The 25,225-nt window shown below is 40.1% G+C and overlaps 1 protein-coding gene across 2 annotated transcripts in view; it reads left to right on the top strand.

Moving 5' to 3' along the window:
* Window positions 1-25,225, top strand: part of PTPRG (protein tyrosine phosphatase receptor type G) — a 721,138-nt gene that overhangs the window by 533,386 nt on the left and 162,527 nt on the right. For both annotated transcript variants that reach the window (XM_038771845.1, XM_038771844.1), the window contains exon 7: window positions 15,877-16,034. In XM_038771845.1, the coding sequence (XP_038627773.1) occupies window positions 15,877-16,034 (158 nt within the window). The remainder of the gene's footprint in view (window positions 1-15,876; window positions 16,035-25,225) is intronic.

The raw sequence follows: 25,225 nt of genomic DNA, 5'->3' as shown, positions 1-25,225 counted from the left end.
AATATAATAATTTGGAAGATTTTAATAATCTAATTCAAATTCCAAAGACAACTACAGAAATGGAATTAAGTATCATAATAAACAGCACTCCCATCTATACCTCTATGATAAATATATCTTCACACCTTTTCAGAAGAATGTCTTTAAACATTAGCTAACATCATACAGCTTAATAAACATATTTTTTCCCTCCTTATTGGAAACCTAAAGCAAGTTGACAGTATTAGATGAATACAAATAAGATTTTGGATTAAGTACTTCATTTCAGTGAGTTAGTGGTACAGCTTAGAAAACCAGCAAATATAGTCAGAACAAAAACTAGGGGTTGTGATAAAATCCAAAAAAACTTTGATTTAGACGATGTTTCTATAGGTGTTCCCCATTTGAAAATTGCAGAATGATTCTGTGAAATAAAAACTGTACACTATACACTCTAGGCTGTAAGCTCGTTGAGGGCAGGGAATGTGTTGTTATATTGTACTCTCCCAAGCGCTTAGTACAATGCTCTGCACAAAGTAAGCACTCCATAAATACCATTGATTGATTGAAAATTAGGTTGTTTTTTAGTAAAAAGAATGTTATGAAATTCCCACTGAGGAGCAAGCCTACTTTGCAAAAAAAAAAACAAACCAAAAAAAAAAACAAACCTGGAATGTTTTTTGCTTGTTTAAGATTTTTTTATGGTTGGAAAAATAGGACTTTCTGAACACCTTGCACCAATGAAAGTTTCTTTTTACCTAGCATAGTGGTAGGTAAATCCTGATTGATTTAGCACTAGATTGAAATTATATTGCTATTTATTGCATGTTGCACAGCTTCAGTGTAGTTGCTGAAATCTTGTGAAGTAATTCTTAAACAAGGCCTTTGGTTCATCTTCAGTCAACACCACATCTCTTTTAAAAATATAGGTTCTTCAACATGGATCTGGTTCTCCTAATTTAGTAAATAAATTGCTTTTCTGACACTGTGCAAATAATGAATAACAATATATGATCACACAGGTACATAGTTAGGTTTCAGTCTCCTGAAGGATAAAATGTGTCTCTGCCAGGAGGGCAAGGCCCATTAATTACTTAAGGCATTGCAAATTTCAGGAGGTAAATGGCAATTTTGAGGGAAGCAAAAGCATAATGTCATCAACTCTGGTATTACAAAATGAGGCTGTCAATTTGTACGGTGTTATTTATGACTGATACATGTGGCTGAAGACACCACTGTGCAGCCTGGAATCTGTACCACCTTGAATACTTGGAATATGTCTTCTGATTAGCTGCCGTGACTGCTATTTGAAAGACTTAATATTTCTAGCCCTTTCTTATGATCTCATGGACTATTATCTCTATTTAACTATAGAGGAAACGCAGACATAAAAGGATGTACCTGGTTTGCCTTGTGTCAGTAACTCCATTAAGCCATACTTACTGCAGTATTTTCTAAATTTCTTAGACAAAGTTTAAAGAAGAAATGTTTTCAAAGAAAAAGGTGAACACAGGCAACTTTACTGGAGAGACTTACAGGAAAGCTAAGATTTTACTGTGGTTTGGGCTGTAAAAGAATTATTTAAGCTTGATTACCAAAGTCCCCTTGCCTTCTAGAGGAAATAGCTTCCCTGTGCCAGTGAGGGACAAGCATGGCACCAAGTATGACAAAAAAGTTGCCTTTTTTCTTTTCTTTCACAAAACCTTCCTTGGAAAATCCTCCCCTTTGGCCAACCAACTCATACGTCAGAGGAATCAGAAATCCAGGCTATCCTTAAAGGGACAGAAGTAAAAATATTATATTAAGAGGATTAATTTATTTGGGAATGCAAGATTTGGGTTAGATACCTTTCCTTGTTTCTGGCCTTTGCTTAGCTTCCTCAAATTCTTGTAATTGGTTTTGGTGGTAGGTTCTTTTAAGGATTCATATTTTATACTAATTCGATGGAACATAAATAACTGCTCCCTTCCATGTCACTATCTAGAAAACTGTACACATAAAAATTGGTATAGCCTTTACCACTGGATTTATGTCCTTCATTTTTGGACTTAATATTCTGGAATCTTGATTTCCCAGGTGTCTTTTCTACAATGAAAAACACATGAGATGCCTTAGCTAAAAGGCAAACTAAGTAAGTGTCAAATTTGATGAATAATGGGCAGGTTCAGGGGAACAGGGTAGTTGAAGATGACATAACAGGAAGTTCAAGAAGCAGCGTGGCCTACTCGAAAGAGCATGGGTTTAGGAATCAGACAACCTTTGTTCTAATCTATTCTGCCCTGAGCCTTGGGCAAGCCACTTAACTTCTCTGTACCTCAGTTATCTCATCTGTCAAATGGGGATTAAGACTGTGCAACCCATGTGGGACATGGACTGTGTCCAACATGATTGGCTTGTATCTACCCCAGTGCTTAGTACAGTGCCTAGAACATAGTAAGTGCTTAACAAATACCATAAAAATAGTACCGAGCTATCCCTACACCTAACTAAGCTCCATTAACAATCCAGACTTGAGTGCTATCCCTGAATTTGCTTATTTAGGCAGCACATTATTTGATACAAGGATAGACGAAAGTACAGCCAGTTTTCCCATAATGAGTATATTCACTCCACGTTTGGATAGTTTGCCGTTGCCCAGGGTCGGCCAAGGAGAGAATAGAGTATCATAATATAAGTTTTTCTTAATATGAGGTTCATCAAGAATATAATACCTCTATTATAGGAAAACTGGCTATACAAAACTAAATCAAGAAGGCCATCTTGACATTTCGGAGATGGATGATGTGCAGTGCCAATGTTGTACGAAGCTTCAGACCAAACTTAAAGTTTATAGAGTAATTGAAGCAGTCAAGCTTCTGTGCAATTGAGAGACTTGGATGTATCTGATGGCACAGACAACTCCTAAAGCATTTCACTCAACACTCACTATGTGCCATACTTGATATAAAATCAATGGCAATACAAGGTTAGAGAGGCAATACACCTTAGTGGAAAGAACACAGGTCTGGGAGGATCAATCAATAAATCATATGTATTGAGCACTTAGTATGTGCAGAGCACTATACTAAGTCCCTGACTAAGCCCTGCTTTTTTCTTCTCCCGCTCCCTTCTGCGTCGTCCTGACTTGCTCCCTTTGTTCTTCCCCCCCTCTCAGCCCCGCAGCACTTAGGTACATATCTTTAATTTATTTGTATTAATGTCTGTCTCCCCCCATCTAGACTTTAAGCTAGTTGTGGGCAGGGAATATGTCTGTTAATTGTTGTACTCTCCCAAGCGATTAGTACAGTGCTCTGCACACAGTAAGTGCTCAACTAATGCAAATGAATGAATGAATGCTTGGGTGGGTACCATGCAACAGAATTAGCAGAAATGCTCCCTGCCCATAATGAGCTTACAGTCTAGAGGGGGAGACAGACATTAATATGAATAAAGCCCCAGACCAGCCACTGAGCTGCTGTGTGTGATCTTGAGTGAGACCAGCAGTTAGTTCAGCCTGTCATACAGTCGTTGGAAGTTGGGTGAGTCTCGTAGATCAGTTGCATTGATCTATCTGCAAAAAAAAATATTATCAATAATAATAATAATAATAATTGTATATTTAAGTTCTTACTATGTGCAAAGCACCCTACTAAGGGCTGAGATAGATACAAGATAATCAGGTTAGACACAGTTCCTGCCCCTCATGGGTGTCTCAGTCTGGAAATAGAACAGGCATTTAAACCTCATTTTACAGATGAGGAAACTGAAGTTACCCAAGGTCACAGAGCACACAAATGGATGAGCCAGGATTTAAAAAAACTAGGTCCCCTGATTCCCAGGCTCATGCTCTTTCCATTAGGCCATGTTCTATCTTCTTCAGTTAAAAAGTGAATGAAAAAATTCATTGAGGCTCTCCACTAGTTTCATATGTCTCCCAGTTCCTATGTATCTACACACCCATCTCTCTGCATCATTTCTACATTTAGGCTGATTGTCTGCCCATTTCTGGAGCCCTGCACCTTGGACTAGCAGCATTTCAGAGAACTGATTTCAGAAATGGACATTTTGGTCTTCACCCTTCAACAACTTGAATTTGGCCTTCCGAACCTCTCTCTCCCCTATCTCATTAATAGTAACATGTACCATAACCACCAGCACCCCCTCCCCAACATACAACCAATCTACAAGTTTCATAAGGTCTGCTAACTTTGCACCCCATGTACAGGCAAATCATCTGTGTGCCTGATGATTGAATCACCCATCATCACCAGCTAAGGGGACCTGCTCCTTAGGATAGTCATTGTGAAGGGATACCATGACACCACAGAGAGTGAGTCCCATCTATGGTTAATTCTTTCCTTTCCAGATGGATGACTTCTTTCTCTGCAGCAAAATGAGGGATGCAGTGAGGGAGATGGGACTGCTCTACTATATCCCTTAGGCTGCATAGGTGAACTTATCTCCCTTGGTTTCTCTGTTTAATCACCCTTGCTATTCATAGTATTTGTTAATTGCTTACTATGTGCCAGACCCTGTACTAAATGCTGGGTTAGATAGAAATAATCAGATTGGATGCAGTCTATGTGGGGCTCACAGTCTTAATCACCATTTAAAAGATGAGGTAACTGAGGCACAGAGAAGTGAAATGAGTTACCCAAGATCATACAGTAGACACATGTGGAGCTGGTATTAGAACTCAAGTCCTTCTGACTCCCGGGCCTGTGCTGTATTGACTAGGACATGTTGCTTCCCTTGTCTGCTTAGAACAGTCCTGTTCTCCCAGGTCAAGTGCTCCTTGAATCAAGCACACACAAACAAAAATTATGCATACCTGTCACACCCAATATAGTACTCTGGTTGGTCTCTGCTCTGCAGTTGGGCTTCTGCTGCATTATCTAGTTACTATTTAACTCTAAATGTGATTCCTGCTAACCCTCAATGTAGCTAAGAATTCTTTTCTAATTTAAGTTCAAATCTAGAAAAGTTATCCCTTGAAATAAAGTTGCAGTCTAGCCAGGAGACAGCACCTCCTGCAGCCAACTACCATGAAACTCCCTTACTCACAGTTCCTGTTGACTGTTCCCAGCCTGAGATTCTACTCCCAAGGTCAAGGGCAACTGCTTTTCAGTAGCAGCTCAGTTGAATGGCTAACCCTCTGTTGTTCACAGTTCAAAGTTGGTTACCGGGTAATGAGCCCTTTGACTCTCCTCTATGCCACCCTTCCCTTACTTTCAATCTTTTTCTAATGGCATATGATAAGTGCCTACTATGTTCCAGGCACTGAATTAAACACTGGAGTAGATACGGAAATAATGTCCCACATGGGGCTCACAACTTTAATTCCCATTTTATAGATGGGGTAACTGAAGCACAGAGAAGTTAAGTGACTTGCCCAAGGTCACCCAGCAGACAAGTAGCAGAGCCGGGATTAGAACCCAGGTCCTCTGACCCCAGGCCTGTGCTCTTTCCACTAGGCCATGCTGCTGCTTCTGCTGCTTTCCTACCACTTTTACTAAGCAGAATGGCCTAATGGAAAGAGCACAGGCCTTGGAGTCAGAAGACCTGGGTTCTAAGGTTCTAATTCTGGCTCGGCTACTTGTCTACTGTGACTTTTTTTTAAATGTTATTTGTTCCATGTTTCCTACATGTCAAGCACTGTTCTAAAGTGCTGGTGTGAGTACATGATAATCAGGTTGGACACAGTCCCCATCCCACATAGGGCTCACAGTCTAAGTTGGAAGAAGGAGGATTTAACCCCCATTTTAAAGATGAAATAACTGAGGCATAGAGAAAAGTGACTTGCCCAAGGTCACATAGCAGACAAGTTGCAGAGCCAGGATTATTCATTCAGTCATATTTATTGAGTGTTTACTGTGTAGAGCACTGTACTAAGCGTTTTGGAAGTACAGTTCAGCAACAGAGACAATCCCTGCCCACAATGGGCTCACAGTCTAAAAGGGGAGAGACAGACATCAAAACAAGTAAACAAGAATCAGTAACATTATTATGAATAAAAGGATTCTAGATATATACACATCATTAATAAAAATAAATAGAATTATAATTATGTACATATATACACAAGTGCTGGGGCGGGGGGAGGGGGATAGAGCAAAAGGAGCGAGTTGGGGCCGAGGGGAGGGGGAGCAGAAGAAAAAGGGGAGCTTAGTCTGGGAAGGCCTCCTGGAGGAGGTGGGCTTTCAGTAGGGCTTTGAAGGGCGGAACATGTGCTAGTTTGGCTGATTTGAGGAGGGAGAGGGCATTCCAGGCCAGAGGTAGAACGTGGGCCAAGAGTTGACGGCAGGACAGGAGAGAACGAGACACAGTGAGAAGGTTAGCACCAGAGAAGCAAAGTGTGCAGGCTGGGATGTAGAAGGAGAGAAGGGAGGTAAGGTAAGAAGGGACAAGGTGATGGAGAGCTTTGAAGCCAATAGTGAGAAGTTTTTTCATGATTAGAACCCAGGTCCTCTGAGTCACAGGCCCATGCTCTTTCCACTGGGGCACACTGCTTCTCTGTGACCTTGGGCAAGCAGCATGGCTTAGTGGAAAGAGCCTGGGCTTTGGAGTCAGAGGTTGCTGGATTAGAACCCTGCTTCTGCCACTTAGGTGTGTGACTTTGGGCAAGTCGCTTAACTTCTCTGGGCCTCAGTGACCTCATCTGTAAAATGGGGATGAAGTCTGTGAGCCCTACGTGGGGTACCCTGATTACTTGGTATCTATCCCAACGCTTAGAACAGTGCTTTGCACATAGTAAGTTCTTAACAAATGTCAAGTCACTTAACTTTTCTGTGCTTTAGTTATCTCATCTGTAAAATGGGGATTAAGACTGTAAGCCCCATGTGAGACGTGGACTGTGTCCAACCTTATTATCTTGTATCTTCCCCTGTGCCTAGTCCAGTGCCAGGTACAAGTAAGTACAAGTACCATTAAAAACAAACGAAAAAAAACCACCTTCCTGAATGGGAAGAATCCTTTCTCTTTCTTTCGGGTGGGAGAGGAAAGAAATGATTAGATATCACTCTAAACTTCACAAAACCTTTCTCGCAGTGGGTTTGAGACAAATTTACTCCCCAGTTTCTTCAAAAAAACCCTATCATCAGTTAAAGGACAGATAAATTATCACTTGAGAGAACCCTTCAATAAATGTCACAAAATAACGCTCTTCTACACTCCCTTGTCAAAACTCAACAAGGAAAATTTGGGTATGACAAAATCAAACTTTTTTTCACAAATAACTCACCTGCATGACTCATTTACTTACCATGATCACTTTTTCCTTTTCTGGTCTATTTCATGACAACCCAGTGACATTCCTTCTGCTCTAACCATATCCAGGGTCAAGTGAGTGGGTGAAATTGCCATTGGTGACTCAGGGCATAGGGCTGGCTCTGAGTTGGGGAGAATGAGAAAAGCTGAGTGGAAGTTTGAAAATCACTAGTCACCAACCTTTTCAGCGGAGCCCCAGAGGGGCAAGCTGGTGCGAGACACAGGGAGAAATAATATTTCTTCAGAAATGAATAAGCCGGACTTCAGTGAAGTTGTCAGAGACAAAGCGACAGACCTGTTAAAAATGAATCAGCCACTGAAAAGGAAGAGTTTTGGACATTGCTCACTACCCCTATGGATCTATGGTGCCAGGAGATATCACAACAAGAAAACACCATTAGCGGTGTGGCAGTTTTTTCTGCTTTAACCGTAACTACACATGACAAGCTGTTTGCTTGCGGTGCAAAATGACTGCAGGTTAAAGAAAGAAAGGTGGGTGTCTTGGGGTTTTATCCTTTACTTGTGACCTCAGAGGCACGTGTCCCTGGTGTTTAGAAAGGGAATCCACAACAAAAGGAGGATGATAGGTGATCTCTCCAAAAGGAAAGCACTTGACTGCTAGTGTGACACTATCTCTCATTCTGTTTTGTCCTTGTGCTTCTCCTCAGCTCTTTACCCATTTCTGATTGTCTTTCAGGTCCATTATCTCCCATGGGCAGGAATGTATAGGAAGGAATAGAGAACTTTCAAAGGAAAACAATCTGTCACAGACTGGCAGAAACACAGGAAACTGGCCCTCTGTGCTGGGCCTCAGGTGATACTTTCTCTGGGCTTTGGAGCTCCTTTATAAACTGCCTGTCAAGTTTGTGTGGCTTCAACTACCAATTCTCACTCCCACTTCCCTTTAAATTATCCCAACATCCCATAAAGCAGATAAGGGAGATGATATTTAGCATTCCTTAGCAGAGAAGGGCAGATTTTAGAGTATTGAGTTTCTAGGGGAAAAACCGTACACTGAAACAGAAATCATGGAGCTTTTTTTGTCATGATTATTATTATTTTGGTCCTCCAGTTCAGGTTCAATAGTAGGGCTTGGATAGGTGGGAAGATAAGGAAATGGAATTGTGTGGAAATGGTTCTGCAGGTAAATTTTGGGGAGGGGTGGTAGAGTATGTGGAGATTATTACATGTCATGTTTCAGTGATTATTTGTTTGAAGGTCCAAACATTCATTCATTCATTCACAGTCTCTTTTGCAGGCTCCTCCTCCCCCTCCCATCCTCTTACTGTGGGGGTTCCCCAAGGTTCAGTGCTTGGTCCCCTTCTGTTCTTGATCTACACGCACTCCCTTGGTGACCTCATTCACTCCCACGGCTTCAACTATCATCTCTACGCTGATGACACCCAGATCTACATCTCTGCCCCTGCTCTCTCCCCCTCTCTCCAGGCACGCATCTCCTCATGCCTTCAGGACATCTCCATTTGGATGTCTGCCCGCCACCTAAAGCTCAACATGTCGAAGACTGAACTCCTTGTCTTCCCTCCTAAACCTTGCCCTCTCCCTGACTTTCCCATCTCTGTTGACGGCACTACCATCCTTCCCGTCTCACAAGCCCGCAACCTTGGTGTCATCCTCGACTCCGCTCTCTCATTCACCCCTCACATCCAAGCTGTGACAAAAACCTGCCGGTCTCAGCTCCGCAACATTGCCAAGATCTGCCCTTTCCTCTCCATCCCAACCGCTACCCTGCTCATTCAAGCTCTCATCCTATCCCGTCTGGACTACCGCATCAGCCTTCTCTCTGATCTCCCATCCTCGTGTCTCTCTCCACTTCAATCCATACTTCATGCTGCTGCCCGGATTATCTTTGTCCAGAAACGCTCTGGGCATATTACTCCCCTCCTCAAAAATCTCCAGTGGCTACCAATCAATCTGCGCATCAGGCAGAAACTCCTCACCCTGGGCTTCAAGGCTCTCCATCACCTCGCCCCCTCCTACCTCACCTCCCTTCTCTCCTTCTACAGCCCAGCCCGCACCCTCCGCTCCTCCGCCGCTAATCTCCTCACCGTACCTCGCTCTCACCTGTCCCGCCATCGACCCCCGGCCCACATCATCCCCCTGGCCTGGAATGCCCTCCCTCTGCCCATCCACCAAGCTAGCTCTCTTCCTCCCTTCAAGGCCCTGCTGAGAGCTCACCTCCTCCAGGAGGCCTTCCCAGACTGAGCCCCTTCCTTCCTCTCCCCCTCATCCCCCTCTCCATCCCCCCATCTTACCTCCTTCCCTTCCCCACAGCACCTGTATATATGTATATATGTTTGTACATATTTATTACTGTATTTATTTATTTATTTTGTTTGTACATATCTATTCTATTTATTTTATTTTGTTAGTATGTTTGGTTTTGTTCTCTGTCTCCCCCTTTTAGACTGTGAGCCCACTGTTGGGTAGGGACTGTCTCTATATGTTGCCAATTTGTACTTCCCAAGCGCTTAGTACAGTGCTCTGCACATAGTAAGCACTCAATAAATACGATTGATGATGATGATGATATTTATTGAGCGCTTACTGTGTGCAGAGCACTGTATTAACTGCTTGGGAAGTACAAATTGGCAACATATAGAGATGGTCCCTACCCAACAACGGGCTCATAGTCTAGAAGGGAGAGACAGACAACAAAACAAAACAAGTAGACAGGTGTCAATGCCATCAGAATAAATCGAATTATAACTATATGCACATCATTAATAAAATAGAGTAATAAATACGTACAAATATATACAAGTGCTGGGGGAGGAGAAGGGGGTAGGACAGAGGTGGGCAATGGGGAGGGGAGGAGGAAGAGAGAAAATGGGGGGCTCAGTCTGGGAAGGCCTCCTGGAGGAGGTGAGCTCTCAGTAGGACCTTGAAGGGAGGAAGAGAGCTAGTTTGGCAGATGTGAGGAGGGAGGGCATTCCAGGCCAGAGTTAGGATTTGGGCCAGGGATCGACGGTGGGACAGGCGAGAACAACGAACAATGTGAGGAGGTTAGCGGCACAGGAACAGAGTGTGCGGGCTGGGCTGTAAAAGGAGAGAAGGGAGGTGAGGTAGGAGGGGCCGAGGTGATGGAGAGCTTTGAAGCTAAGAGTGAGGAGTTTTTGCTTGATTCGAAGGTTGACAGGCAACCACTGGAGATTTTTGAGGAAGGGAGTGACATGCCCAGAGCGTTTCTGTACAGAGATAATCCGGGCAGCAGAGTGAAATATAGACTAAAGTGGGGAGAGGCAGGAAAATGGGAGATCAGAAAGGAGGCTGATGCAGTAATCCAGTTGGGATAGGATGAGTGATTGAACCAGCAAGGTAGCGGTTTGGATGGAGAAAGGGCGGATCTCAGCCATGTTGTGGAGGTGAGACCAGTAGGTTTTGCTGACAGATTGGATGTATGGGGTGAATGAGTCAAGGATGACACCAAAGTTGTGCGCTTGTGAAACGGAAAGGATGGTAGTGTCGTCTGCAGTGATAGGAAAGTCAGGGAGAGGACAGGGTTTCGGTGTCAGAATTTATATTTATTGTTGTTACCAGAATAATATTTAAGAAATCAGTCATAGGAAACAATGGATTGCTGTTCCCTTGAGAATAAAAATAGCTTTGCAGCCTATATTAACTTTGGTATATTAATAGGTTTTAGTATAATAATGCAGGGCAAAGTTTGATTTTTTTGAAATTCTTATTCCAACATATCATGTATAGATTCCCTTAGATAGCAGTGCATCAATTTGATCTTTGCTAATTGGCTTAATTCATTTAAGGTGCCACCAGCCTAGCTGCTTATCTGAGCCCTTTTGATCTAGAAACCTTACAGAAGCAGGTGATTTCCAGTAGATCAGAAATTCCAGAGGATAAACTATTTTCCTTTTCCTACCCTGTTTATAACCAGGAAGTGCAGAGTTTATGGTTCATTGATTTAAATAACTGAATATAGAAAGGCTTCAAAAGAATGGAAGTTTAGTTTGAGACCAGTTTTTATTTGTTCAGATCTGGATTTTCCATCCTTCATCATTTAAACAATTAGCTTCCTGATTTTACTAACCCAATAGGGATTACATGCAGATTTTATTAATGGCATCTTGCCTGTTGCTGCCAGACCGCATGGCTTGGACTAGAATATATCATTGTTTACTCATTTCAAATCTAATACATGGCATAGAATAGTTTTGGTAACATAGACCCTGCCTGCATTTCAACACCCATCTGCTCACTTCCTGCCTTTGGACCCTATTGTCCCTCATTAGCATCTCTAACTGAGGATGGGCTTTGGAAGTGAAATGAGATCACACACAAATCAGTCTTTTAGCAGTTTGGGTTAAAAAAGGGTTCGGTGAAAGTGGGGCTGAAGCAATTTGATAAAATAAGTTTTTTTCTATAATTATTTTGGGGGGATTTCACTTAGATCTACTCTACAAATCATTCATCATCAGTCAACTGACTATGTTGGAGGTGTCATTTTTATCCTTTTTCCCTCATGGAGTTTCCCATAGGAAGTAAAACATATACCTGGGTGCTATCAGTTGTCTTTTCCAGTGATGTGCACTGGAAATATTAAATAGCACAGCTCTATGATTCTAATTTAAATGTCACATTCACTTAATGGTTGACAATGACTATGATATACTTCTTTTGGAGTTCTTTTGGAACTATTAGTGTCAACATTTTTGCTATTTGGCATCAATCCTTTATTCAGAATGTCGCATTTTGTAAACTGTTACCTAAATTAAAGAAGTCAGGTGTTCTCAAGCGGCTAATGAAGCACCCTAACTTGAACACTCAATGGGCTTGGTACTGAGGAGATGAGGAGAATGAGAAACTACCAGCCAGCCTAGTAGTCAAGGGATGGCAGTCAAGAATCTTAGTTTTTGTCTGTTGCTGGTTAACTTATTTGGCAAATAATAATCAATCATGATTATGGTATTGAAGTGTTACTAAGTGTTGGGGTAGATATAAGATAATAAGGTTGGACACAGTCCCTATCCCACGTGGGGTTCACAGTCTAAGCTGGAGAGAGAACAGATATTTAATCTCCATTTTACCAAGGAGGACTCTGAGGCCCAAAGGAGTTAACTGACTTGCCCGAAGTCACATAGCAGACAAGTGGCAGAGCTGGGATTAGAACTCAGGTCCTCTGACTCCCAGGCTTTTGCTGGTTTCATTAGACCATGCTTATTCCCTCAACCTCTCTGTTTTTCAGTTTTCTCATCTGTAAAATCTATAGATTCAAGTGATTAATATCATTCACTTTCCTTCATAATCTCTTGCATAGTATAGCTGTGTTCAGCCAAAGCGCTCACAGCTCTCAACATCTTTAGTCATGGATAAAGCATCATATATAGAATGCCGAGTTATTAGGGCTCTTTGGAAGAGAGGTACTGCCTACCATAAATGTCAGTTGTTGCTATATTCAGTTCCCCAGCATCATATTTTATGAAACTCATTTTTGGAATGTAACCAAAGCATAGAAAATATTAGGTTATTAACCCCCTTGAAAAAAGCAATTAATCAGATGATTATCCTCTAATGTTTTAATGATCACATTTTTAATCCAGTTATGCATGTTTAGTTTGAATGGTTCAAATTTCTTTAATTAAAAATTACCTCCTAGGCTGTTCTTGGAGAAATAAAAATTGGACAGGAAATATTCTGGTCCAATTCATCTGTTAAAGAAAACCATGCTGACATTAGGTCAGTTTTGAGTTTTATAGTTGAACATGACTTTACAAGACATTATTTCAAATATTTCTGCATAATTGATAGCAAAAAAGTAGTGTTACTATGATACATAGTTTGCATTGCTTTAAGGTATTTTATTTCTTTTTCTAAATAAGCTTCTCTTGTTTGATTATTCATATTGTAGTTCAAAATGTTTAAAAATGAAAGACAGTGTGGTAAAATGTAGACTACTTAATACAGTGTATTTAATATAAAAATCATGCATTATTCATTTCTTCAATATGAATAACTTTGAATTTAACATCCCTGTTCCCCATCTCTTCCTTTGATGAACAATTAATTATTAAAATATACCATCATCTGCACATAGGCACAGAAAAATCCTTGAAAGTGGAGTAGACCCTTTATTTCTTTTTAATTTTTTGATACAAGGATATATATAGTACCTGCCTATTGTGATATAATAGACAATCAACTATTTTCTCTAACCTTGTTGCAGGATAGGATTCATATTGCCAATTAGAATAGATGATTTGCATTGCTCAAGTCAGGATGAACATGGGTTTTTCCATCCTTATTTTAAAGGTACTATCAAAAGTACATTTAATGCAAAAGGTTTCTCGTGGAAGTCGTTGTTAGTATTTCAGGTTTAAAATGTAATCTGCCTTAATTTATTCTTCTATCTATTTGCTATGCACAGAGAAGAGATTTGGACAGGAAATGAAGCTTTTGACGGGGTTAGTTAAACTGTGATTTTTATCTTAAATTATAAAAGCTTAGGAAAGATATATTTTTGACATTTTCTTAACACTTTAAACAAATTCCATCATTCACATTGGGGGACTAAATTATTTAAATATATTTTTCATGCCCTAGTGATTATTCTATTGTGGGTGCTTTGATATCTGAAACTTCATGGTTTATATTAAACCTGTTGTGTTACTTCTTGCACCCTAGTGCTGGTGCTATGGAAGGCTGCAAGTCTCTCATTCACTTCAAGGGAACCAGGCAATTTTCAAGACTCTGTAGAGCATGGGATGTTTCTGTTTAGGGCATAACTCTGAAATATGGAGGAACATAAGGAGAATCCCCAAGCCAGCAATTGTTTTTGCTATGGCAGCCCTTACAGCAGTCCTATTCACCTCAGGAATGCTCAACAAATATCAACTGGTTGAGGATGAATTTCTTTGGTTGGCAAAGAATGTGAATGGGCCTGAATGGTACATAATGGGTCATGAAGAAGACAGATTGCTTTCTTCCAGGAGAAAGAGAGAAATACCTTCCATCAGCTGTTTTCACTTTGTCACCCCCTTCACTTAAAGGCACCGTGCACAATGTCATTGACTTAGATAGGTCCTCACCCTAATCCTGCTTCAAAAGGCCCTTGCTGAAAGCAACTCATCATACCTGAGACACTATGACTGCTGCAACCACAAGCTCAGCTTTATACTACTCAGCTGCTCATATATTTTTACTTCTTCCTTACCAAAGTTACTTACCCAGGAAGCCCCTACACACAGCCAAAGGTTTTCATCGCAACCACAAATTGCATTCCGTCCCCATTTTGTGAACTAAGATGTTACTATCTACTACTGCACTGGGCATCATCAAAGAGGGCCCATAAGACAAAAAATATTGTTTTGGCCTTCAGACTATCATTCTACACCCACAACTGTGATAGTACAGCTGTGATTACCACCTCTTTGTGAGGACAACCAAGATCATCTTTAGATCTGAAAATGCTCCTGTATGAGGAAAGGCCAGAGAAATGGAGGACTTTGCAGTTTGGAAAGATGTAGACTGAGAGGTCCCCTGATTGAAGTTCACAAAATCATGGAGGGTGTGAATCAATCAATCTTATTTATTGAGAGCTAACTGTGTGCAGAGCACTGTACTAAACATTTGGGAGAGTGCAGTATAACAGAACTGCTGGACACATTCCCTGCCCACAGTGAACTTACAGTCTAGAGGGAAATTGTCAATTTGTCATTCACCCAATCCCATGGTACCAGGATGAAGAGATACCCATTAAAAGCTTGAATTCTTGACAAATGATTGGAACTACTTCTTCATCCAGTGGGTAATGAGCATTAGAGTAGGGAGATCATAGAACCATACAGTTCATCCAGCGCTTAGAACAGTGCTTTGCACATAGTAAGCGCTTAATAAATGCCATTATTATTATTATTATTATTGTAGAAAATGAACAGCTAAAGGCCCAATGAAAGTGATTTATGTTGATGATACTTTTCCCAGGTTCCTCTGTCTCCTACCTTTCCCTTTGTTCTCCTTGCACTGTGCTAACTCTTTTCAAGTTTGATCCTAATTCTGAGCTCCTCTCTTTCCTGCACTACCTTCCTTCCTCTATTTCTCCTTAAAATTAAACCAACAGTCAAAGCTGGAAATGTATTTTATTGCAAGAAAGAAGTGGTTGTGGCATCCTCCATTTAGCCACATTACCCATATTCTTCCTAACATGTGATTTCCAGTTCACAGTAACTAAAATACTTCAGCGGGTCATAACGGTTTTGCATTTGACAGTGTACTACCCCCAATCATATCCAGTCTTTTCTCTAGGAAAATGGATTATTGGTGACATATAGACTGAACCCGAATATGTCTCCATTTACTACAGTTAGTAAGAAAAACAACTAGAAATGAAGCATTATTAAAAGTTACTTCTCACGACCAACTTGAAAATTAACATAGGAAAAATCAATTCAGCCTCCTTTTTAAGAGTTTCTGCATTTTGGCATATGATCTGGTGAATCTAGCTCCTCCAGTTGGAACTCTTATCAGGAGGATGTCACTGATGAGTATAACCAAAGGAAGATGTTACATTCTTGACAGAGAAGTACCCCACTTCCAGGACCAGTGTTTTCAGTTATTTTTCCAAAGAGTGGGTTATTTGAATGACTTGTGATTTACCCTTTTTTTCCACCCCTTCCACAGAAAAGGAAACATTTCTGGATCCCTTTGTGCTGCGGGATCTTCTGCCTACATCCCTGGGAAGTTACTATCGCTACACGGGATCCTTGACCACCCCTCCATGTAGTGAAATTGTGGAGTGGATTGTTTTTCGCAGACCAGTTCCCATCTCTTTCCACCAGGTGGGTTTTAAGCCAAAAGTCAAGCCTTTGTTCTCACGCACCCTCGGTGTTCAGCTACAAAACACTACACCATTTTAATTTTGAAAGAAAAAAAAAATCCTCTGTTGACAAAAGAGGAAGCACTGGTGATTTGGTCTTATACTGTTTTTGAACAGGAGCTGTCAGACTTAAGGAGATAATATATGAAACCAGCTTTCCTCTGAGTACTGCAGCCAGCATTGTTTTATTAAGATAAAATTAAATTACTATCCAAATATTTACATCCCCAGTGTTTTGGGGTTTTTAAAATTGATTTTCATTATCAAGTAAAATAAATATCTTTATCTTAAAAGATTTAATGGCGTGAGCTAATTAGTTTAGGAAATAAATGCTTTCGTTAACTTTTGGTAGCATGATATATGTGTGTGTGTGTGTGTGTGTGTGTGTGAGCAAGAGAAAGATAATTGAATTAGATATATGAGAAAGTAGCACAATCTAGCTTATAGTTCATTTCCAGACAGTGATCAGAATTCCAGCCCCAGTGACAGATGTTTAGAACTGTATGCCGCAGGAATGGATACATTTTCAGGTATCAGAAACCTTTTGACATCTTATGGATATTGCTCTTAGGCTTTTGTTCACGTTTCTTCTTTTCTCTGCTAGATTTATTGAAAAATGAGCAAAGTTTTAGTATGTAACTTCTGTATGTGTATCGATATATCAAAAGACATAGGAAACAAAATCAATTAATCATGTTATTTCTCTAGTTCCCCTAATGCAAGTGATCATCACTCTTAACAGAATATTTTTGTTTTATCAGTCACTGCTTCACAGACACCGCATCCTTCTCCAAAGGAGAAAAAAAAAAGGATTTATAGAGCCAGGATTGGATCCTTCCTTGCTTCAGAGAGGTCACAGCTGTGTCAGCTGTCAGAAAGGAAAGCATTAGCCCTCCAAATACTATCAGTTCAAACCTTGCCTTTCTGACCCTGCCAGCCATTCTTGGTAAAGTTAGCAGAGTCCACTGATTTCAGAAAAGGCCCAGCCTTAACAACTCCTTTGCTAATCCAATTCAAGTGTTGAAGAATTCCAGAGTCATTCCCAATCAAAAAGAAAACATAAGCATCTATTTTCTCTAATGTACACCTTATATTGGCTTGAGGAGAAGTTTATTCTTAATCAGAATGTGTGTTCACCAAATATTAAAGGGTTTTAAAGTGACATTGTGATGGCAGATCACAAACTTTTGATTTAGAAAGTAAAGATTATTTTTAAGCCTTCTATATTTTTTAAATGAAAGTAAAACCCTAGAATAAGGAGAATATCCCTCACTTCCCCCTTCTTTTACATTCTTTTATGTATAGCTGCACTGTCAAAACCAGCCATGTAGTCTGGCAGTATCACAGTTCTCATATACTGCATGTTTCCAACAACATCACTTTAATGAAACATCTTTGCTGGTACCCAAATGACTCTAGTTGGAAACTGAATCTTATTTTGGGTCAACCAGTTCCCAGCATAGTTTACATGCTGCATTGATTTCCTCAATTAACCATGAAATGCCTAACTAAACCACAGACTACATCCTGGTTGGGACCAGGGACAATGCTCAAGGAATGAATAATCCAGACTAAATTACTAAAATATAGATTTTAAAATATCTCTCTCCAGGACAGAGTGCTTTCTTTGTTTCAGCTTCCTCTCCTGCTGAGCTGAGAAATTTTAATCTTCAGTTTAACCCATTCTCCCCTGGTATCTGTGAGTATTTGCTTGTTTTTGTTTGTTGGCTGCTGCCTCTGAGTGCACTCCCTGCCCTACAGGAAGAGTGACAGTGTAGGAATTTAAGGGGACTTTACCCACTCTAAAATGTCAGTCCAGCCTTGGACTAATTTTAAAAATGTTTGAAGCCCAACTCTGAATTTTCTGGGGCCCATCAGTTCATAGAAGATCAGGACCAAGCCAAAAGATTTTGGTCTGTGTGGGGTTCTACCTTGACTTCGTACCTATAATATTTAGATAGTTGTAGACTATATTCTGCTATATGCAGATGCAAACCCAGCATCAACTGTGTTTGAGGGTACTGCCTCTAGAAGCGGTTAAAAGCCCAGTTATAAAAGAATTATAATTAACAAATGAGAACTTCTGTCATCGATGATCTCCCATCACTTTACAAAAGTATAAAGTAATGATTTAACAGTTGCTGCTATACCTGCTGTGAGTACTAAATAAATATATATTGATGATGATATTTTTAATTTCGTCATCCAGAATGTAGGAGATAGGATGAAACCTTGTAGCTTCTTAAGCAGTATTCAACAACATAGAGTAGATATTTAGGAATAGAAACAGAGCACAACGAGGGTGTACCTTGATTGGAAGCCAAGTGAACTAAAAATTTCAAATTACACAATTAATTTTGATATTTGTTTAGCACTTACTATGTGCCAGGCACTGAACTAAGTGCTGGGGTGCATATGAGCTTATGGGGCTCACAATCTTAATCCTCATTTTACAGATGGGGTAACTAAGTCACAGAGAATTTGAAATGACTTGCCCATGTTCACACAGCAGACAAGTGACAGAGCCAGAATTAGAACCTAGGTCCTTCTGAATCCCAGGTCCGTGCGCTATCCATTAGGCCATGCTGCTTCTCACAAGGAGTTGAAATTTAACCTAAACTAATTTTCTTAATCATCTGATTGTGGAAGGTATTCCATTCTGTAAATGACTTGTTTCTTTTAGAAATGGTATTTTAAGAAAACGTCTGTAGTCACAAAAAATGTGACAGGCATCTCAACAGGGTGTTGAGAGGTGAGGTGACTGAAATAAGTCACCCTATCCCATCTGGACTACTGCATCAGCCTTCTCTCTGATCTCCCATCCTCGTGTCTCTCCCCACTTCAATCCATACTTCATGCTGCTGCCCGGATTGTCTTTGTCCAGAAACGCTCTGGGCATGTTACTCCCCTCCTCAAAAATCTCCAGTGGCTACCAATCAATCTGCGCATCAGGCAGAAACTCCTCACCCTCGGCTTCAAGGCTGTCCATCACCTCGCCCCCTCCTACCTCACCTCCCTTCCCTCCTTCTACAGCCCACCCCGCCCCCTCCGCTCCTCTGCCTCTAATCTCCTCACCATGCCTCGTTCTCGCCTGTCCCGCCGTCGACCCCCGGCCCACGTCATCCCCCGGGCCTGGAATGCCCTCCCTCTGCCCATCCGCCAAGCTAACTCTCTTCCTCCCTTCAAGGCGCTACTGAGAGCTCACCTCCTCCAGGAGGCCTTCCCAGACTGAGCCCCTTCCTTCCTCTCCCCCTCGCCCCCTTCTCCTTCCCCCATCTTACCTCCTTCCCTTCCCCACATCACCTGTATATATGTATATATGTTTATACATATTTATTACTCTATTTATTTTACTTGTACATATCTATTCTATTTATTTTATTTTGTTGGTATGTTTGGTTTTGTTTTCTGTCTCCCCCTTTTAGACTGTGAGCCCACTGTTGGGTAGGGACCATCTCTATATGTTGCCAACTTGTACTTCCCAAGTGCTTAGTACAGTGCTCTGCACACAGTAAGCGCTCAATAAATACGATTGATTGATCTGTGCTAGGGATTATAGAGATTCATGATGTAAGGGCAAGGTGTGGTGCCTGTTCTTGAAGAGTTTACAATTAAATGCAGGAGGAAAGGAAAGTAATATTTCATAAACATAGAAATAAATATAAAGCCCAAGTAACAGAGCCATAAAGACACATGGATATAGAAGAAAAACAGAATGTAGAAACTCAAAGTCAGTAGAAGCATTAAACATACCAACTCTGAATTTATACTTTCTTTTTGTAGAATTTCAATAAAATTAGCAAAACTATAGCAACCCTGGATTATTAAAGATTTGCTTACCATTATTGACCTTTTTTAATATTAGGCGACAAGCAGGACCAATCGTGCCATCTCTCACATGCACTGTGGAACTAAATGTCTCTTTTGACCTTAGCTGTCATGTTATCTATCAAATTGCATGCCCTGCTCTATCTTATTGTGATCATAATGGACTCAGTTTTGTCTAATTGCCATTTATGCAGTCATACTTTTAAAACTGTGCAGGTCAGGTTCTTAATAGTTCATAATTATATTACTTTTGGTTTTACATCATTTATCCCCCTACAGCTACTGGGGTTTCTAACTGATTTCTTTTCCTTCTTGTGGACTGGACCTCCTGCTCCATATGAATGACATGAATGGACTTTAACTTTGATTCCAACAGAAAGATTAAAAACTAATTATATTATGTAGTATTTTTATAATAAAAATGAAATTGAAATGATTTATATACACTTCCAGCCAACACATTTGCAATTCAAGGTTAAAATTACAATTGAAATGGCACCAGTTAAAATGCAATTACAACTCCCCAAGCAGGAATAAAGGAAGAAAATGTGTTACCCATTCTCTTCAAAAGTTAAAAAGTCAATTTAATGTTTCAGAAGTGTAAACTTTCATTTCTTTTTAGCTAGTGATAGAGACTTCATTAGGGATATTACGTGTCCGGGAATGGGGATTAAGCCAATAAAAAAGAGGGATTTAGAGTACTCACATAGTTTTGTTCTTGGTCCAGGAATCTCATCCTAGCTCAGTTTTCTCTTTTTCTACAATTGTCCCTCTCCCTCTTCTTATCATAATGGAAAATTGGATCGTAAAATGATTTGAGGAGCAGAGTAGTGGGATTGGGTAGGCATTTCACACTTTACTTCAGTTTCTCCTTCAAGGACTCAAATCTTTGGTTGGAGGCATAATCAATGAGGACAGCTGCTCTATAGATGGGTAGGGGCTAGGGATCTAGTACTAAACTGGACCTGGGTTCTCCCTTCTGAGAAAGCATTCCTGTCCAATTGATTCCTGTCAAAAAGCCCTAAAATCATCCTCACCAGGGATGAGCTGGTAACTTCAGTCCTTGAGCTTGTCACTATCCTGATAGAATTTGCATGAGTTTTTTCTCTTCAGTGTGAGAGGCTTGATGAACTAACAACTGGCAAAAAAAATGTATAAAATCATTGGTAGAATTGGTGGTAAAGAGAGGGAGGTATATAACTCAGTGGCCAAGCAGCTGATTTAGAAACCAGGAGCTTTGAGCTGTTATTGTGGCTCTTCCACTGACATACTTGGTGACCCCATGTAAATCATTTATATCTCTCTATGTCTGTAAAGTCAGAATGGTAGTCTTGAATTCCTTTGAGCTGTAAGCTAAAAATTAAAGGATGGTCATGGTTTAGTTGAGAAAACATTATTGAAAAGGTTTGCCACACAGAAATCAATATGGCTAAACTCAACACTGGCCATTCACGTTCTTCCCTTTCCCCTCATCAATCCTCTGCCAAGAGAGCTGTAGGTCCTGAGTTGCTTTATTTTTATTGTCATTCAGACCCCACTCTTCTAAGATCTAAAATTGTGCACTATTGAATTGAAATGTGTAGGATCGCCTCCATCTTGCCCTAAGGGTCTCAGGAGTTTTTATACATTGCAACTTAATAGCTAGAAAATCCACAGCCAAATGGCCTGGAGGCTGGCTATTTCAATTTTACTATTCTTAGGTAAATTAAAGGATTTTAGTGGATGCCCCTGACACAGGGAGGGTTCTTTGACAAGTGTGTTAAATGCATCCTTTATCTCTTTAATATGAGCTGTCAGCTGAATCTACAATTGGGTTGACAGTATAATATTTGTAGGGTCATTTGTTTGTGTCTCAGAACCATCACATCTTTTCTCCTAGACCTTCATGAAAGCATAAAGACAAGGAAACATCTATAGTTTACAAACTGTAATCTGTCATTACGTTGCAGAAGTATTTCAAGTTAAAAAAAACCCTATAGTCTCTTCTCTTGCCCATGTCATATTAATAATAATAATAATAATGATGGTATGTGTTAAGTGCTTACTATGTGCAAATATCACATACACACATACATACACATATATGTGTGTGTATAGATACACACATTACATATATATATATACATATTACATTTATATAAATATGTATATATACATGTATATATATCCTTCTAGACTGTAAACTCACTGTGGGCAGGGCACATGCTTACCAATTCTGTTATATTGTGCTTTCCCACGGACTTAGTACAGTGCTCTTCACAACAGAGAATGCTCAATAAATGATTGAATGATTGATTGATATGACCATTTTATGGTTCTTGGCATCAGAAATAATAAACTTTTAGAGGACCAAGGACTTCCTTGGTTGAAGCAGATTAGAGAATAAACCAAACATCTTTAATTTGGGCCACTTTTTCTTTGCTTCAGTCAATCAGTGGTATTTATTAAGTGTTTATTGTGGGAAGAGCACACAATACTAAGCCCTTGGGAGAGTATAGTACAGCAGAGTTGGTAGGTACGTTCCCCACCCACAAAGGGCTTGAAGTCTAGAGGGGACTGTATAATAGTAGTCCACGTCAAGTAATTGTAGTCCAAAAACAAGTGATATACTATACTTCACAGAGGTAAATTTGTTCATTATTGATCTTTACAATAGGCCCATACTTTCATTTAAAAATTTTTATGACATATGTATGAAGCAGAAAAATATCTCTTCTAAAGAATCTAAATCTAGATTTTAACTGAGTGAGACATTTTTACGCAAAATAAGTCTCCAAAATGTTTTTGTTTCCTTCCACCCTTCAAGACCTATGATACCCAGACAGAAGGAAAAAGGAAAAGTGAGTACAAAATAGAAAAAGATAAGCATTTGACCAGTGAATTGAATGGAATTTATTGATAATAATAGAAAGTTGTCTAGATTAGTAGTATTCTGCCTAAAAACTCCAAGTATGTTCACCTCTGTTTTCCTGTTTTGTCTTTTTAAGATCACCATGGGAAATGGAAGGGCAGGACTTAAGTCCTGTTGTACAGTTGGAGAAATAAAGGGTCTAAGTGATTTTTTCATAGGTTATACAGTTCAATCCATGACAAAGACTAAATCCAGGTCTCTTGACTCTGCAATCTTAATGCCCTTCCCATGAGGCCACACTGCCCTGTATGTAATATCAACAGCATAACCAATTTACATCTTTGCAACCGATCTGACCTAACATCAGCCACTGCACTGAAGGACAGTAGAGAAGGGTTTTTAACCTAGATTTCCAGTGGAGATTGGTGGCAAAATTGGTTTGTCACCACCTGGAATACTCCCCTCTTCCTAACCCCATTCTGGAAATCCCCAGGAGTAGAAAGTAGTAACTTAGGTAAAATTAGTTCATCTGCCCTCCTAATGTTGGGAATGAAGGTCACTTGAGGTTGGATCACTGATCCAGTCCCTAGAGGTTCTTCTGGGAACTTGCAATCCCTGATGACCTGCAGTACCAGACAGCAAGATGACAAGAAGATAGTCCCAGTTAAGCAGCACAGGATCTGAGGGTGAAAGGAGGGAAGCAAAATGCTTCAGGAGGTTTGTGGAAAAGAAAATTTTGTTTTAACTGTTATAGGGCAGTCTCAGAATTGTTTTGCATCAAGAATCTGAATTAAATTTTCAGTTCATCTCTGAGAATATTATTTTCCTAAGGGCAGTGGTGCATATTTACCATCCAGATTAGGAGATGTACAGGTGCCATTACCATCCAGTTACAATTCTCTGCTGGCTAGCTCAGTTAGCACTGCAATAATGTCTTTGTTGTGTCCCTATGCTTAGCCACCCTACCAACCAATCTTATGTAATAATGCTGTTATTTACTGAGTGCAGATTATGTGCCAAGTACAGCGATAAATTCTGGGGTTGATACAAGATAATCAGATACACACAGTCCTGCCCCACCCACTGCTCATTGTCTAACAGGGGTTTGGGAAACATGTGTTTCATCTCCATTTTACAGATGAGGAAAATGAGGTCCAGAAAAGTGAATTGTCTTGTCTGAGGTCACACAGCAGGCAAATGGCAGAGCTGAGACTAGAGTCCAGGTTTCTCTCCTGACTCTCAGGCCTGTGTCTTTCCACTAGACTGCCCTGCCTCCCACTTTCTGTCAATTGAACAGTTTAGGAGTTTATGTCCAGGGTACTATCAGTGTATGTCCCCAAACCACAGTGTTAAGAAGTAATAAAGTCTCATGTGGGTCAGGGACTGTCTGGCCTGATTACCTTGTAGCTACCTCAGTCAGCACCTAGAACAGAGTTTGACACATAGTAAGCATTTCACAAATACCAGAATCATTATCATTGTATTTGATTCTCATAGGAAAAGCAAAGGAAAAGGTGATTCCACATAATCAAATGTTTTTTATTGGCAAATATGTCTTAGATGTACATGACCTGGTCATGGTAACAATGGGACCTGTGATCCAATTAGAAGTATTGTGTGTTTAAAAAGATTCTTGTTGCCTTCCAAAAATATGTTGGGCTACATACTTAGTTATTTGTTACTAAGTTACTTAGTAACTTAGTTATTTAGATAGGTTACCTGATTCACTTGCTAATGGAAAACTCACTAATGTGATCTTTCTCCTTTTTCTGCTCCTATGTGCATATTTCTATTTACCTTCTGCAGAGACAAACATCTCATTACTCAAACCAGTTTCTCTCCATCAGAACCCTCCAACTCTGCTTCTTCCAGAGGCCTTTGTAAAACTTCCATGAGGCTCTATAAAACTGTTTGCTTGAACCCTCACAGGTTTCTGCATTTTCTTTGCCCATGTCCTTATCCCTGGGCTTGATTGTATTCTCTATTCTGGACTTTGTGTTCTGGTGATCATCCAATTTGGACAGGAACTGAGTGGAATTATTTGTTCAAGTGTCTGTTATAGTTCTAAGCATCCACTGAGGACTCAATAAATACTAGTTAAAGGCTTGACAAATACTAGTTAACTGATACTGTTGTCCTGTTCTTTGTTTAGCACATTGTTAGTGCTATATAAATGTTTCACAGCAGTAGGATTTAAAAAAATAATTAAAAAGTCAGGCACTGTGTGGTCAAGAGCTAAATTAATTCTATAATGAAATACCATGGTGGCAGCTTTTTTCCTCCAAGAACATGGTTTAACATCCTTGTCATATATGTGTCTTGTGAATGTAAGTGCTTTTTATACTAAAGACTTTAAAAGGAGAGGAGCACAAAGTTAATGGAGCAGTCAAATCAATCCATCTCTCAGATATTAACTTTTCAAGAGTTCCTTAAGTAGTCAAACCAAGTGATTTCCTCATTTCTTGGCAGGATGG

Source organism: Tachyglossus aculeatus, chromosome X1 (genome assembly GCF_015852505.1).
Source record: "Tachyglossus aculeatus isolate mTacAcu1 chromosome X1, mTacAcu1.pri, whole genome shotgun sequence".
Lineage (NCBI taxonomy): Eukaryota > Metazoa > Chordata > Mammalia > Monotremata > Tachyglossidae > Tachyglossus > Tachyglossus aculeatus.
This window is presented reverse-complemented; position numbering and strand designations above follow the sequence as displayed.